Source organism: Zonotrichia albicollis, chromosome 3 (genome assembly GCF_047830755.1).
Source record: "Zonotrichia albicollis isolate bZonAlb1 chromosome 3, bZonAlb1.hap1, whole genome shotgun sequence".
Taxonomy (NCBI): Eukaryota; Metazoa; Chordata; class Aves; order Passeriformes; family Passerellidae; genus Zonotrichia; species Zonotrichia albicollis.
In genome coordinates, this window is record NC_133821.1 from 105,204,595 (window position 1) to 105,220,378 (window position 15,784).

Here is a 15,784-nt window from a genome sequence, read left to right on the forward strand (position 1 = left end):
TTGAAAACACAATTCAGCCTGGAGGTAAACTGCATGGAAATCCCTTTCTCATCCCTCAACCAACAGCCCCACCTGAAATAACAGGTCCACCTTCGTGTATTAACTCCACAACTAAATCAAACTTGAAGCTACTCTTGCTTGGCAATTTCAGAACTGAAAATACTAATGCATTCATTGCTTTCCACATTTACTGCAGTGTAGTTCTCATAACAGGACTGTAGAACTGCTTTTCTTACAGCTGTCTTGCATGGCTCTGCCAGTCTATCCTAGCTGAGTGCTTTTAGTCATTTAGAGAAATAATTACTGGTTTGGTTTTTTTACTCTTGTAGGTCACCAGATGAGTTTACAAAACCAAGACTGACAAGTTAGTCCCTGGAATTCTTTGTTTCCAGCATCAGCCACACAAAATCAAGGTTTGTGACTATTTTCAAGAGCCTTAAAAATCTGTTGTGTCCCATTGTCAGTGTTATCAGGGAGCCTCTTTGAAGTAATTCCATACAAAGAAGAGCTCAGGGTTTTTTGATGCTTGATATGACAACTATATTTTCTTCATAAATGTTTTTATGCAACAAAGTTCTATTTTGTATAATCATGTGGTAATGTGGCAGTCACTGGAACATGTGAAGGAAGAAATACCTGAAATGACGAAGTAACACAAAATGCAATCCAAAGGAGAGGTTTAAATAGCAGTGCTAAAAAAATCTCAGATCACTCAGTCTGGTTAAGCTACATAGAGTTTGGCAAGTAGGAATTCTAATTTGAGCAGAATATAGCTCATATCTCAAGTATTATTTCAAGTTTTGCAACTTGAAACACCTTGTATCTTTGTGGGGGGAAAAAAGACAGAAAGGAGAAAAGCTGAGTCAAACTTCCTCTAAAACTGACAGACTGTTTCTGATGTATCCGAGTATGTCCTCTTGTTAGGTAAAATAAAAAGCTTTTAATTTGTCATTTTCATTTTTCTGAATTACAGCCCAATTAGGAATAAAAAGGTTTTGCTATAGCTGTTAGCACCCTTTGTTATTGTGGGGAATATCAGTACAGGAGTGCTCTTGGCACTAGCTGGACATTTTGGAAGACAGGATATCAACTACATGAATCTTGAGCTCCTAACATGTTTGTTGTTATGTAAATAAAGGAACAAGCAAAGAAGAAAGAAAAGAAAAGATAAAGAAAAAGAAAAGATTTATTGTCACTGATATTCATCATTCCCAGGTGTGATCTTTTCACGTACAGTTATAGACTGAGCTGAAAATGGGGGGACTGGAATGCAAAGATAGAGATGGAGAAAGGTGGAGATGGACAAAGCAGCAGGGAGTAGCAGTTTGGAAAAGCTCAAGAATTAACTTTCTTCACTGGTCATAAAAGCATGAGCACAGATGTTTGCAATTAGTATTTTACACCCACCTTAAAAGAAATGTGCCTGTGGGCAATTGTAGACCGATAAACTTTCATAATAGCTAAACTACTTAAAATTTCTACATAGAAAAGAATTAAATATTTTATTAAGTAATAAAATGGCACATCTGTGAAAGAAAACACGGTCTGTGTCATCTAGACCATATTTGAATTGCCAAAAGTACATTGATAAAGCTCTTCTCAAGATCTAGTTAAGTAAATTAATTTAGTAAGAAATCCAGCAACCACAAAATTGAAATGGATTTTAAAAACCTGAGAGTCTATTTTTCACTGTTGCTTAAGTTCACAGTGAATGTTTACATCACCCTTAGATTCAACATGTTTTTAATGATTTGAAAAAAGTCAATGGCAGAAGAAAATGAAAGTCGAACACCTTTCATTAGCTGAAATTAAGAGGAGCACTTTGATTTCACAATCTAAAAAACTCCTTCAGGGCTAAGATTTTTTAAATAGAATATGGCCCTTGAACTGTATTTTCAGGATGTGGCTATCTAGAGCTTGTAGGCCAAATTGAGAATTCAGTATTTAAATTATGGTTTGCAATATGTAATGACAGAAGTGACAGCTTTTTAGGACATATTATCTAGAGTAAGTACAGCTCTGTATTTATAAAGGCATATATAGAAATAGGCATCAAGTTTCAGTAGAAGCTAAAATAACCCTGAAATCCTTCCCAAATATGAAAAATGTCTCCAGTTTAGTTATAGAATCACTGCATGGAAAATTATTGCACAACTTCCTTATCAGAGGGGATTTTGATTGGGTGGAGTTTTACCCAATTAGTCATTCATGAAGTAACAACCTTTACCATCTCCAGGGATGGTGCATCCACTACTTTGGGCAATCTCTTCCAGTGCCTCATCATCCTCACAATTAAGAATTCCTTCCTTACATCTAATCTAAATCTCTTTCACTTTAAAGCCATTCCCTCTAGTCCTATCACTCTCTGCCCTTGCAAAACATCTCTGTCCCTCCTTCTTGGGCCCCTTTTAGGTACTGAAAGGCCACTAGAAGGTCTCCCTGAAGCCTTCTCTTCTCAAAGCTCGATTCTTATGATGAACTACAATTATCAGATTTTCGTGTGACCTTGCCTATTAGCCATTAGATAAATAGTACACTTTCAAATTCAACAATACTTTTCAAATGACTTAAGGGACTTTCTCTTATAGGTCTTCAAGAAAGAAGGTCTGCATTATTCAAGACTGGACTTCAGGATGAGTATGAAAAAAAAAAAGATTCCTAAAGATACAGTATTTTGGCTCTAAAATCAGTGCACATTTAAAAAGAATAGTTTTACTGAAGGAAAACAAATGACCAAGTTGAGCAGCTTTTGAGCATGTCTAAAATGCCTGGTAGGAAGTTTAAGATGCATGCATTAAGCGTCTGGTGCTTACAGATCTTAACTGTTTTATTTAAGAGCTGAGTGCTAGAAGCAGATTTTGCTGAGATGTGACATTTTTCAGTATTGTATGTTACAACCATTCTGGTAAAAATCTCAGTGGAGCTTCAGTGCATTTCTGTACCCCTCTACTAACCTTCCTTACATACACTGATGCAAATGGTGAATGGAAATTACAGGTGTCATTGACCAAAGGCCACATTAAAAAAATTTGGGAACTTCTTCATTCCGTCTCTGAATGCTCACATGGCAAATCACACAGAAGTTGCATTTAATTTTTCAAGGGTTTCCATGAACATCAGATTCCTATTTTTCTGTTAATAAATACATAATTTTTACATACCTACATATTTACTTAGCTGTTTAATTCTGGTGACAGAATTCTGGTGACAGATTATCCCAAGACTTTAACCTTTTTGCTGAGGTACAATATGTGGAGCTTCATCTTTTTAGAACATGAGATTTGTATTCACAAGCACCCGCCTGGTAATGAGTAGATTAGAATTGCACATGAGAACCTACACTTTAGAGTCAGTATCCACACAAATAATTTTGAGAGGTTACTGTTAGTTTTTGTAGGAGAAATCCAAGCAGACAATGGGTGGCCATTAAGTATTTTGTAGGCTTATTAATTTATGAATCAACAATCCTGATTCGAATAGGAGCATTATTTTACCCTGAGTATCTTTTTCTTGAGTATGTGTGTCTATTTATGTTCTGCACCAGTGTTGTACTCAGGCACTGGTTTGCTGCTTGGTGCACACCAGAAGTCGTACTTACAGCTTAAACTGAGCTCCTACAAAGTTCATGACTATCCTGGATGACAACCCCTCATCCAGATGTGAAACTTCTGTGTACTCAGGACAGCAGCTGACTTTGGTGACAAAAACTCTTACTTCGTGCCGTGCAGTTACCACAGCAAAGACTGAACTTTGATTTCCTTTCTCAAGTCCTCTCAAAAGAACTGTTTCTGAATTCCAAACAACTGCACGGGTTTGCCTGCAAAACCACCGGAACTGGTGACTGCGTACCGATGAAGGCAGTGCACCAAGAAGACAAGCTTGAGTTTCCACAGCTGAAATAGTGGTTTTACTTACTTCATTTAAGTAGGAAAGAAAAATAAAGAAGAAACCTAAGACATGTTTTTACACAGTAACATTTCAGAATAAAATTACTTTAAAAGTACTTTTTGCAAGGAACTGGAAGTCATCCTTGCCTAAAAATGCTAGCTTTCACTATTGCTCATGTAAGCTAAGAATGCATTAAGAATGCTGATAGCATTCCATTTTTTTCCATTACAAATGTATTTTTGTATGTGTTTAGTGTATTTCAACTTATACTAGTTATCATTAGTCAGATTAAAAAATAAGTAATTTTAAAATGTGTATTTTAATAATGATTATTCATGATTGTATTTATCACTCTCAACAATTAATTACCAAATATTTGCTGGACGTAAACCTTTTGTATTTCAATAAAACATAATAAAATTATTTACTTGAAAATTTCACAGGGAATTGAAGTGGTACCTAACATTGCACATAAGCTTATCATGTTACTTTAAAACTGATATAAAGTTACAGTTGGCGAAAAAGCCATAAGGAAACTGAAACAAAATTACATTTCCTAGATAAAGTATGAATTACTTGAATCTTTTTAAATTAAAAAAACTACGACTGTAATTTGGCCCTTAAAATGAGAAAGTTCTGTAAGACTCTAAGGAGAACACAAAACCACAAAACCCTCACAAAAGCAATACCACATCTCCATCCCAAACATAAAGCTGCCCCCACAGAGCACACATTCCAAGCAGCAGGGTTGATGTCACCAGTCACTGACAGATACAAGCTAAAATTAAAAGGATGCAGAGTACATAGCATAGCAAATGATAGACACATTGGAAGTGATAGCAATAAATGTTTTTTTAAAAGTATTGAAAGTAAAAAGATACTTGTTTCAATAAATACTGAGAAATGAAGATTGAGATTTAGGAAAACAAAATCAGAATTTTCTTATATCAGAATGTTATTTTGGAGGAACACTTACCTTAGAAAGTAAAGATAAAATCTTTACTAGAATAAAGCTTTAAAAAGTAGGTTTAAGCACCAAAAATATCTCACGGAAAAACAGCAGACATAACCAGCAAAGGAATATTTTTGCCTTTCTCATAACTTAATTAACCCTTATGTTTCAACTCTTCAAAGACAAAACAGTAAGAAGATATAAGTAAGATTTCAACATGGAATGTGTTTATTTTTTATTTTTAATTTTCATTACAGTATTAAGAGGTCTTTTAAATACTTTAAATAAAGATATTTGAAGAAAAACCCAGAGGATTCAACTAGGTAAAGAAAAACACAATCTTATCAGTGGATAAAAGAGAAGTATTGAATGACCTTAGGATCTTCAGAATAACATTCTCAAGAAAATGCATATTCGTGGGTCACCTAGTCAGGAATGCAGCTTAGTGTGGTGCTTCTCTTCCTGTTCTTTGTTTTGTGGATCTCAACTATAATGGACAGCTTCACTGACAGGCAGGAAGAATTTTTATTTTTTTTTCATGAAACATGCAGAGAACCAAGTCAATGTGCTTTAAAACCTCTATAATTTTCTCTATAATTATAAATCAGATAGGCATCAGGTCATACTACAGTCCTAAATATCAACCCTCTCTCCTCCTTTTATATTTCCTCTCCAAATCAACCAACTATAATTATCTGACACATTACAAAGGACCATGGAAACAATTGGTAGGCAGTTAAATATTACCAGACATGTAAAAAAAATAAAATAATCTGAAACTAACTGAAAATTAATTATGTTTCACAAAAGGATAAGTAAAACTAAAAGCAGAAGCTGCTTTTAGCGTGGAGTGAAAAAAGGGAAAAAAAAGCAGTCTGCTACTGTGCAAAGTAGAATACCCCGATTTCTGGAATGCATGCTCTGCTTCCCTCAGGCATACTTCTGGAGCAATGCTGGGAGGTGGGAACATCTCATTTAAGATGTCCAGCCACCAGACCCTCTACCACTATTTCAAAGTCCATTTTATTTTCATGATAGCTCGTATTTGTTAGTCATTTAGTAAAAAAAAAATTTCCATACACCCATTCTGATGAAAAAAATTTCTTTCAAATGCCAATCAAGAAAATCCTGACATAACTAAAGGAAGAGAGTGGAAACATGCAGTTAATTTTATTTAAAGTTCTCTGCAGGTATATTTACACACATACATACTAAAATATTTAAGCACATATATGTGTACATACCTAAGACATGTAAGCATTTGAGATTCTTTGCTTACAATATTCAGTCTCATAAGATCCATGGATTTTTAAAGATACACACAGTGAGATGGAATGTGTTAGTTCAAGCAGCTAAACCTGACAGAAACACACACAGGTCAGGTCAGTGATTTTTCTTCCTTGGATCGCATGAGTGAGCACAGCTTCTTGCGGTGTTAAGTGTTTGGGGACTGGAAGCTGTCACATTTTGGTTCCAATGCAGTAACACATTAAACCAGCAATCTAAATTTCATAAGCTGCACCTTTAAACTCACGCAACACTGTACAGGTTTGCACACAACTTCCCAGCCAGTAGTCTGATGCCCTTCTTTCCTCTTCCAGCCAAAAATGACTGTTTCAGTGAAGAATTTAGGTAAAATGAAAACATTTTTCTTATTTGTAATCACATGACCAGGAAGTAGAGTGGGTCTGCAGCAGAAGCTGAGATTCCCTGATGCAGTGGGTGTGTAGGGAGTTAAATACCACTTCAGTATCTCCACATTATTCCCATGAGGAGTGTGTTTATAACAACAAGCAGACTGTGGCATGCAACCACAGTCTAAGGTCAGCAAGGACCTTTCTCTGTGCTACAGAATCACCCCTCTTGAAAATTCAGTATATTTATGCCTTTTAAAAATGAAAGTTTCCAGGAGGTTTCATGCTCAGTAAGGAGTGTGGAAATTATTTCATACTGTAAGCAAACTGTCAATTAAAGAGGGCAAAAATTCATTTTTAAATCAAGCTATGAACTGGACATCAAGCTACTTATATTTTGGATTTCTATTAAGAGAGATAATAAATGGTCATGTTTAATTTGTTGAAATAATGGCCAGCAAGGTAAAGCAGCATTCACTTAAGTGAAAGAGATGCTTCTTAAAACTGCATGAAATTAATGATTTCCACCCACAAAAACTCCCCAAACAAACAGTTTCATAAGGGAACTGTTACAAGCTATGAAACTTGATAGAGGAGATTAATATACAGCTCAGCATCCAAATCACTATGATATTTCAGTACACTAAAAATTGTATCTATTCCATCAGCACATATTATTAAGATGCATTATGTTGTTGGACCAATTTTTTATACAATCTAACAAAAGTTACAGACCTTGTATATCTTGTTACAGTTAAAATAAAGAGGATTTCTGAGGCTCAGGCCTCAATACTCAGTTAAGTTATACTGCCAGCAAAAAGCTGAACATATTTCCCTTAGTGCTATCCTTAATCTTATATACCTTCAGATAAAAAGCTTGGACAATTTTGCGTAATATGTTGCAATTACACTACCTGGCAAAACAAACTGTCCAAGAATCACTAATAGAAATGTCATCAGAAAAATAAAGTCCAAAGCAGATTTGTACTAAAAAGAGAGAAAAAAAATCTACAAGAAAAGTGGTATAAGCCCTAAAGAGCAGTACATTCTTTGAGGACCTCCAATATTATACTATTTTGACGTATATGAATGCTTTTCTTGGAACATACAGAAAACTGTTTCTCTTAAACCAAGACAGAGAATGAATTTAATAGGGGTTTATAGGTCTCAAGTTTAGGAGGATTTCCCATCAGGTTCTGGAAAAACAACAATCATTAAATACAGACACTAACCACTTTGCAAATCAGGACATAAAATGTCTCAGATTATATAAAAGTATACTCCAACTTCTCCATAACAGAAGTCAAAGCTAAGGCCTCACAATTCCAGTTATTAGAAATAGCATATTCTCTTTACTAGGCCACCACTTGAAGCCAGCTACTCAGTGTTTTAAAGAAGGAATCTTATAAAAAGCTGGTTGCAGTGCAGTTCTTTGCAATATGTACCCAAGTACAGACAGATTGCTTGAAAGTATTAAGAGTTATAACAGAAACTGTTAAAGAAAATGCAACATAAAAACAAAATGCAGCAAACTACACTGCCTGAAGTTTCTTCAGGGTCCTCATACCTAGTAAAGTTCACTACGCAGATTAAACATCATGAAGTACAAATTAACAAACCACATGATTAATAAAATCTGTTCACTTTATATTAAACATCTCTACTCCGATTACAGAACGTTTAGGCCCTCTGTAGCACAGAGGAACTCTTCCCTTTGTATCGCGGGCCAGGTTCTCATCGCAAACGCTCCTGTGCCGCCTGCCCGCTTATTTCAACAGGTTCTGCAGCATCGCCGTAGCATAGGTGGGGCGAGCTTGTCTGCTTGCAATTGCGTTTTGCAGATACTGGATGCCTCCACAGCGTTCCCAAATCTCTTCAAACTGCCTCGGTAAAATTTCAGCACCTCGCTTTCGGGTTAAGCCAGTCTCTTCAAGGTTAAGCTCACACATATCCATGTCATCCTTACCTGAAATGGTAAAGGGAAAAAGAAAACATATTTTACATCATTGAAAGATCCCATCAATAAAAATTAGATCCTTGTTAATTACATTTCCTCTCTGTAGATCTGGTTTGCTGGTAGACTTCAGAGCTTATGAGGAAGTCCTCAGATACAAGCATTTTTCAGTTTCCTGGTTTTTTGTTACACAGAGAACACTAAAACAGTATGAGAATAAACTAATATCAGATGCTGCAATTGACAAAGCTGTGCTTAAACAGCAAGCAAAAAGGAATAAAGGGAAGAAGCCGAAAGATCATCATCTCGATACATTCTTCTGAAACCCATTACAGGATGACAACCACATTTGGATTACATATACCTTCAGTTTCAGGCCACTTTATAGTGAACTGCTTTACTTACGGTTAAATGTAGCAAAGCAACTAAGAATTCCAGACTTTGGATCAAGTAGCTAATCTGTCAGCCTACCACACAAAACAAACAGTGGGACCAACATAGGCAATCCAATGAAATTATATATGTAGCTCACAAACTAAATCGTAATCTTATTTTTAACAGGTACTCAACGACAGCACTGCTACTTTTAGCTATGGGCTTTGGCACTGAACAGCAACAGCTGGTATAAGGAATTCTACTTAAAATAATTTGCAGAAAACAAACTTTTGTTGCCAGTAAAGCATAATCCTGTAGTGAAACAAATTGGCTATGGCCTTTTCTCAGTCTCTAAGTTAAATACAAAATCTCAAAACACAGAAGCGTAAGCAGCATTTCTCCAGTGTTTTCTCCCCTGTTCCTTAGCCTCCAGAAAAGGAGGATACATTTCACTACCAGATAAATCTCTACCTATCCATTGCAACATTTATTTTAAATTTTTAAGATTAAAAAGCTATTTTCCCATACTAAGTAGCATAAATAGGGTAAAAGCATCAGCTTGCTATTAGCCTCATGCTATGGACAGACAATGTAACATATGCACAAATTGTTTTGATACAAACTGCTTGTAATTTTTACAGCTAACTTAAAAACAGTATAATAATGAGTAGACCTTTCCCAGATAAATTGTGATGTTTTATCTTCACACTGTCTCCAGTTCAATGAATAATCTGAGGGTTTGTAATAATACAACTCTTTCCATTTGATTTCCCACTGTCTATGGCTTCCCAAATTGAAGTACGTGTAGAAGTAAAACATAGGACCAGTTACATGTCCCAATGATATTCTGAAATATTTGGCCACCATCAGCAGCAGTCCCAAATCCTCAAGAAGGGGAGGGGAGGGGAGGGGAGGGGAGGGGAAGGGAAGGGAAGGGAAGGGAAGGGAAGGGAAGGGAAGGGAAGGGAAGGGAAGGGAAGGGAAGGGAAGGGAAGGGAAGGGAAGGGAAGGGAAGGGAAGGGAAGGGAAGGGAAGGGAAGGGAAGGGAAGGGAAGGGAAGGGAAGGGAAGGGAAGGGAAGGGAAGGGAAGGGAAGGGAAGGGAAGGGAAGGGAAGGGAAGGGAAGGGAAGGGAAGGGAAGGGAAGGGAAGGGAAGGGAAGGGAAGGGAAGGGAAGGGAAGGGAAGGGAAGGGAAGGGAAGGGAAGGGAAGGGAAGGGAAGGGAAGGGAAGGGAAGGGAAGGGAAGGGAAGGGGGAACATGGGGAACTTGGAACTTCATCCTCTTTTTCTGAAGTTTGTAATCAACTCTGAACCTTCTCCAAGTTTCAACACCAACCTGCTACAAGCAGAATGGGTGCCTTGTCAGGGTGAAGCTCCATTTGCCGAGCAATCCAGGGCCCATCGAAGTGTGCGTACCACCAGCCCTTCTTCTTGTTCTGGGGGTCCTTGTACTGGTCCGCGGGGCGGATGAAGGGAATGCGGAAGTAGCGCTGCTGCCTGTTTATTTCAATCTCTTGTTGTCTGCCTGGGAGCTGGGCTGCAGGGTTCTGTTGTGCTATCATTCAAAACATCCCCCCAGAAATAAGTGAACAAAGCAATTAGAAAACAAGAAAGCCATATTACTTCCTTTATTAATCAGCACATTAAAAAACAAACAAACAAACAAACAAAACAAGCAAGAAAACAAACCCTCCCCCAAAACCCAAGAGATTATCTCTCAAGGTCATCTGAAGTCTCAGCAAACCTAGAAAGTATTCCCATCTCATATAATGTGCATTCTGTTAATTGCAACAGCTAAAATGCTGGTCAGAAATGGCTCGTGTTAACTCCTGTACATGTTGTCCAGTGGCAAATTTAAACAAAACTAAGTGAATAAAATAACATATTTTAATCTGCTTTTATTTTAATCATATTTTAATCTGCTTTTAATCAATATTTAAGGTAAAACTTGCCATGTAAAATTTCTTACCAACCAGAAACATTTATCAGTAATTGCTTTAGTTCAGTCCATTTCTTTGTAAAAAAAGATCACAGCGCACAGAAGCATTTTCAGTTGCAAACATACAAAAGCATCACTTGATGTTTGACAGTCGACACAAAAGGATGTATAATACTGTTAGAAATTACTAATTTGTTAATAGAAATGTTGACAATAAATACTGCTTATTACAAAGCTGCCACCAAACAATTTTCTGCTTAGATTTCTATAAGTCAAAATCTGGCATTAGAAGTAACTTCTGGCTGCTTTCTTTTTTCAATGAATTTTTAATTTCAGACCATTAAGATCAGCTGACTAAACTTCTAAAGGAGAAAGTTACATGAAATTTGTTCAAGTTTTATATACATTTTGATAAATATTTTCCACATGCATTTTTGGACTTTTTGAGTTCCCCATATTTCAGACTCTAGAGAGAAACTCACTTTCAAATAAAAGCAGATACTCTCTATGTTAATTCATCAAATGATCAACCTTCTTAATCTTACATATACACTATCATAATCAATTCTAAATAGTAAATGCTCTTAAAAACAACATTCTTTCCTTTAATAACTGCCCCTGCAAAAGTTTGTTACTGATCTTGTTTTAGTGGTTTACACCACTGTTACAGATACTCTGCTTAAGAACCTTTACCATCTCTACAGAAGAAAATCAGGATTAACTTTTTATATGTTTCAGCATAAAAGGAGTAATTAAAAGTGAATTCAATTTCTTCCTTGTGTATTGAGCAACAAAGAGAATTTGTGAGCTAACATTTATTAATATGAAAAATTACAATTAGTTTTAATAACTTATTTTTACAGTCATGAACAGAACTAATACAGACTAGCAACTACACCTTGAAATTTCTTTTGTCTAGATTCAAGCAAAAATAGTTTTTCTAAACCTGAAGAGCAGAACTTTAACAAACCCCTATATGTCATACACATCAAATCTCCTTTTTCTAATGTGTGCATTAACAACAAACATAGAAAAAAAGTACCCAGATTTTAACACATGAATGCTACTTTTATACATCAACTCTGATAAAACACACACCTTACAGGAAGACAGAGTATATAAAAAACTAATTTAATTTTATGCATTGTCTGAACATTTATCCCAGCAGATCAGTACTTAAGTATTGTTGAATACTTTTTGCACTGCAATGGTAATTGCTAAGGCTCATTTCTACCCCTAGGCATATCTAAATCTAGAGAAGAGGGCAAATCTAGAGAACAGAAATGCTAAGCAGCCAATGGAGCCTCTATTGGTGCTATAGAACTCTGGCTGTCTATTCAGAAGAAACCATCACCTGAATGTTAGTCTGTGTGCTAGGAAAATAGTTGTTACATTATGTTGATTCCATAGTTTTGCTACAACAAAAAGCCATGTGCAGACAATAAAAAAAAGGCTAGAACAAGAATGGTTTTGGGGTGTTGGTGGTTGTGGTAAAAAATTGGAGATTATATCTTTCAATAATTTATATAAGAAGGTTATTTCACTCTCCCTTCCCACGACTCCTCAAATGGGTAGGTTTTCATGAAGACAAGTACATTTTTGAATTACTAGAGTAATGTATAATTACCATCAGATTAATAACATTGTCAAATTATAATTTTTTTTTTTTTACAATTAACTTCTATATACATGTGTAGCAAAACACTGGATTAATCAATGTTAGTATGGAGCTCTCAAGTGTTCCTATTCTTCAAAGTTAGCTTAAACAACTGTCTCCTCACTTACTTGAGTTGCTCAAAAATGGTGCAAAATCTGTGAACAAATATTACATGTTGAACAAAACATGAAAGTGCTGATCCCTTATAAGTTATGGCTTCATTACAACATCAACATTTTTCACCAATGCTGATAACAAACAAATAGGAATTCTAGCTACAACACAAATGCAGATTCTAAGTGTTTCTACTCTTTTTCTACTTCTATTTTCATCAAGATTTAACCTCAAAATCACCTTAATAATTTGCAGTTCCTGTTACAAAGCTTCAGTGGTAAATTGCTCTGACAAATCTGCTATTTAATTAATGTAGTACTTTACTTTTTTGACATTTCTGCTAGAAAAAAAAACTTCCAGAGCTCTGTCAATACCAGTAATAATACACAAACCAGTGCTTAGCTTCTATACTGAATGCATGAATTTAAATAAAGGATACTTATAAAATTACATTAAAGGATACTGTAAAACTACATTAAATCAATGAAAAGATGTAAAGAAAAAACTACATCACTTGAAGCCCACATCCACTGACACCGGAAAGACTTTTAGCTTAAACACCTAAGAAATCAGAATTTGTTCTTACTGCCTTCTCAGATGACTACAGTACATATGTATGTGAAATGCCCATGTGGTATAATTATTTGCAATGCAAAGAATTATACTGGCATTGAGAGTCTCTAAAGGTCACTATCAATTTCTTCTGAACTGCAAGGTTCTCTTATTCTCTTATTATGACATATTTCAATGAAGTTAAAAAAATACAATGAAAAACACTGAAAAAAATGCAGCAAATATCTCAAAAGTGATAACAATATGAATATTCTCAGCTTTGTGTGCAAAAATCCAAAGATCATCTGCTCTTTGATACTTCCCATCAGCAACACTGTGTATGAATATTTTGCCCATTTAGCTCCAGAGAGAACGTTCAAAGCAATTTACCACTTGGCAGAAGTGCTTCAAATGCCTTTTCCTGCCATTTCAGTCACAAGCTTTCTTAAGCAGCTAAAACCACATTTCAGACACAAGGACCCATTATTTGATAATATCTTCTCCAGGGGTCCAGATTTTGCCTGCCACATATCCATACTAAAATTCCCTGAGAACCTCAAACTCAGGTAATGCTCAAGTAATGAATAACTCAAGTAAATGAATCAAGGGGAAGGAGGTGCCTTTGTACATGGACTGAGATTACCTAGGGCACCTGGATTCCCTGGGATGCTTATTCTCCATGTCCCAGGACAATGCCTTAATCTCGGGCTCATGTGACTTTGGGGAGAGCACTTTCTCCCTATCTTCCCTTTTCTTTGTCTCTCCCATGAACTGTGTGACAGGACCACAAATATCAAATATAATGGAACAAAAAGACAAAAGGAATGATCTGACTAAATTGTTCCATGCATTTACTGTGATCCTATAAATTTCTTAGATTCCTTTTATACAGATGATCACCAGACTTTTGAGGTGGAATGTTGGGAAAAGAGTAACAGTCCACTCTGTAAATACCACTCCAGAAACCAGGTACAGAATTTCCAGGTCTGGCAGTCTGAAACTCCCACACTTCCTTGATGAATGCAAGAGAAACTTACTCTGATTAGTGTGTGGCTTTGTCAATAAACACCAGCCTGTGAAATCATTAGAATGAGGGGTCTAAATAGAAAACACAGTCTATACAAAATTTGTCACCCCATGAGCCAGAATTACAGCATCAACACTCAGATTTTATAAAGGAGGATGTAACATGATGTATGTAAGCAGTGATGTAAATGACATAATTAGTAGCACCTTTTAAAAGTATCTACATCTATGTCTACATGTCTATGTCAATATTATGAAATATTAAAGTAGCACAGCAATGAACATTTAACAAAAATGCCAGCACCTGCACCAGTAGATCAAGAACTTTTTTTAACAGATGTCAGCTGGATGTGAGAAAAGGTTTTAAGAAGCATAAGAAGCTGGGTCTACCGAAAGTGTTTTAATTTCTGTGAAGAATTTGCCAGTTTCAATCTTTCCAAAATATTTACCTTTAATCAACATAAAACACTCCTAAAAAACTCCAAGTTTCTTCAACCTAGCAAACCCAGAATACATTCCAGAAATGTTCTCTTTAGAATATTATCACCAAAATTACTATAAACACAAAATTATCTCTCCTCACCATAGTCTGTGACTGATTTGGGAGCACGTTGTTCTGTTTCTGCATTGCGTTTCTTATTCTTGGATTTCCAAGCATGATACACCTTTAGCCTTCGGTGGAACTCTTCTCTGCAAGCTGCCAGGAGTTCAATATCTATCCAAAAAAAAAGGAGAAGGGGAAGGCATGAGTGAGAAAAGTCAGAAAAATATTTATTAAATGTTTTTCTATATTGATAAGGTATATGATTGGAGATCAAGCTGTGACACTAACATGATAACATGGAATATAAAAACCCCTCACTCTCTGCAGCACAGCGCCTGTGTTTTATGGCCCAAAAAGTCCCTCAGAGTTTGATGAATCCTTTTCTGCTTTAGAGTAAAGGCAGTCCCCAAAGCAGCTGTTGTACTGGGACATTTGGAGCAGTAGAGTGCTACAAATATTTCTGTTGACAGTATCACAATACAAGCAGCACAGAAACAAATTTTAAAAAAATTTAATTGCACTGCTGAACATTATTTCTGCAACTGAAAAAAAACCCATGAATTTGACTGCTTATATTTGTATTCTTTTTTCATGTATGTATTTTAATTTTTCTGAAGTTCATTATGCTAAGAATTGAATGATGACAAGGCTTTTTCATTAGTTATCTCAGAGTATCCAAGCTGGCTTCATGAGGAAAGAACTCCACTTATTACTGCACCATCTCCATAGCTGAAAACATTGCTCCAGTCTTGCATATGTAAAAACACTAAAAGAGAATGAGTTACTTTCCAATTTCTACATCCAGGAAGAAATTCTGAGTGATCTTAAATCACAAATTAACCAACTGCTTTCAATAAGAAGCAGGAAGAAACAGTAATACCTAAAAGACGAATAATTCTTATCTATTTCTATCTTCACAGCACTGAGGCCAAGGTGATTAATGCCCCACTGTAAGCTTCCAAAAAGAAGTTACACATTTTGAAAATTAAAGAATAATAATCTACGACAGAACATATTTTTGCTTTCTTTATGATTTGGTGACAGCAAGAATTGATAGCAAAAAAATTCTTAGAACATGCAAATTCTAGGTAAAGCATAATAATTACTATTCCCTCTGTGGAAGTACATCAAATGGAGTGAACTTAATTAA

At 35.8% G+C, this 15,784-nt stretch overlaps 2 protein-coding genes across 8 annotated transcripts in view; one reads left to right on the top strand and one right to left on the bottom strand.

Moving 5' to 3' along the window:
* Positions 1 to 4,246, top strand: part of IMPG1 (interphotoreceptor matrix proteoglycan 1) — a 55,866-nt gene extending 51,620 nt beyond the window's left edge. Inside the window, exons 16-17 of the mRNA XM_005486009.4 lie at positions 330 to 413; positions 2,589 to 4,246. Coding sequence (XP_005486066.1) covers positions 330 to 369 — 40 coding nt within the window. The 3' untranslated portion in view covers positions 370 to 413; positions 2,589 to 4,246. The remainder of the gene's footprint in view (positions 1 to 329; positions 414 to 2,588) is intronic.
* A 1,084-nt stretch (positions 4,247 to 5,330) lies between these two features.
* MYO6 (myosin VI) overlaps positions 5,331 to 15,784 on the bottom strand; it is a 102,655-nt gene continuing 92,201 nt past the window's right edge. For 4 of the 7 annotated variants that reach the window (XM_074538350.1, XM_074538347.1, XM_074538352.1 and 1 more), the window contains 4 exons: positions 14,674 to 14,805; positions 12,527 to 12,553; positions 10,139 to 10,357; positions 5,331 to 8,440 (listed from right to left, as the gene is read on the bottom strand). In XM_074538350.1, the coding sequence (XP_074394451.1) occupies positions 8,241 to 8,440; positions 10,139 to 10,357; positions 12,527 to 12,553; positions 14,674 to 14,805 (578 nt within the window). In that variant the 3' untranslated portion in view covers positions 5,331 to 8,240. The remainder of the gene's footprint in view (positions 8,441 to 10,138; positions 10,358 to 12,526; positions 12,554 to 14,673; positions 14,806 to 15,784) is intronic. The other 3 variants (XM_074538351.1, XM_074538349.1, XM_074538353.1) reach the window with 1 other exon arrangement.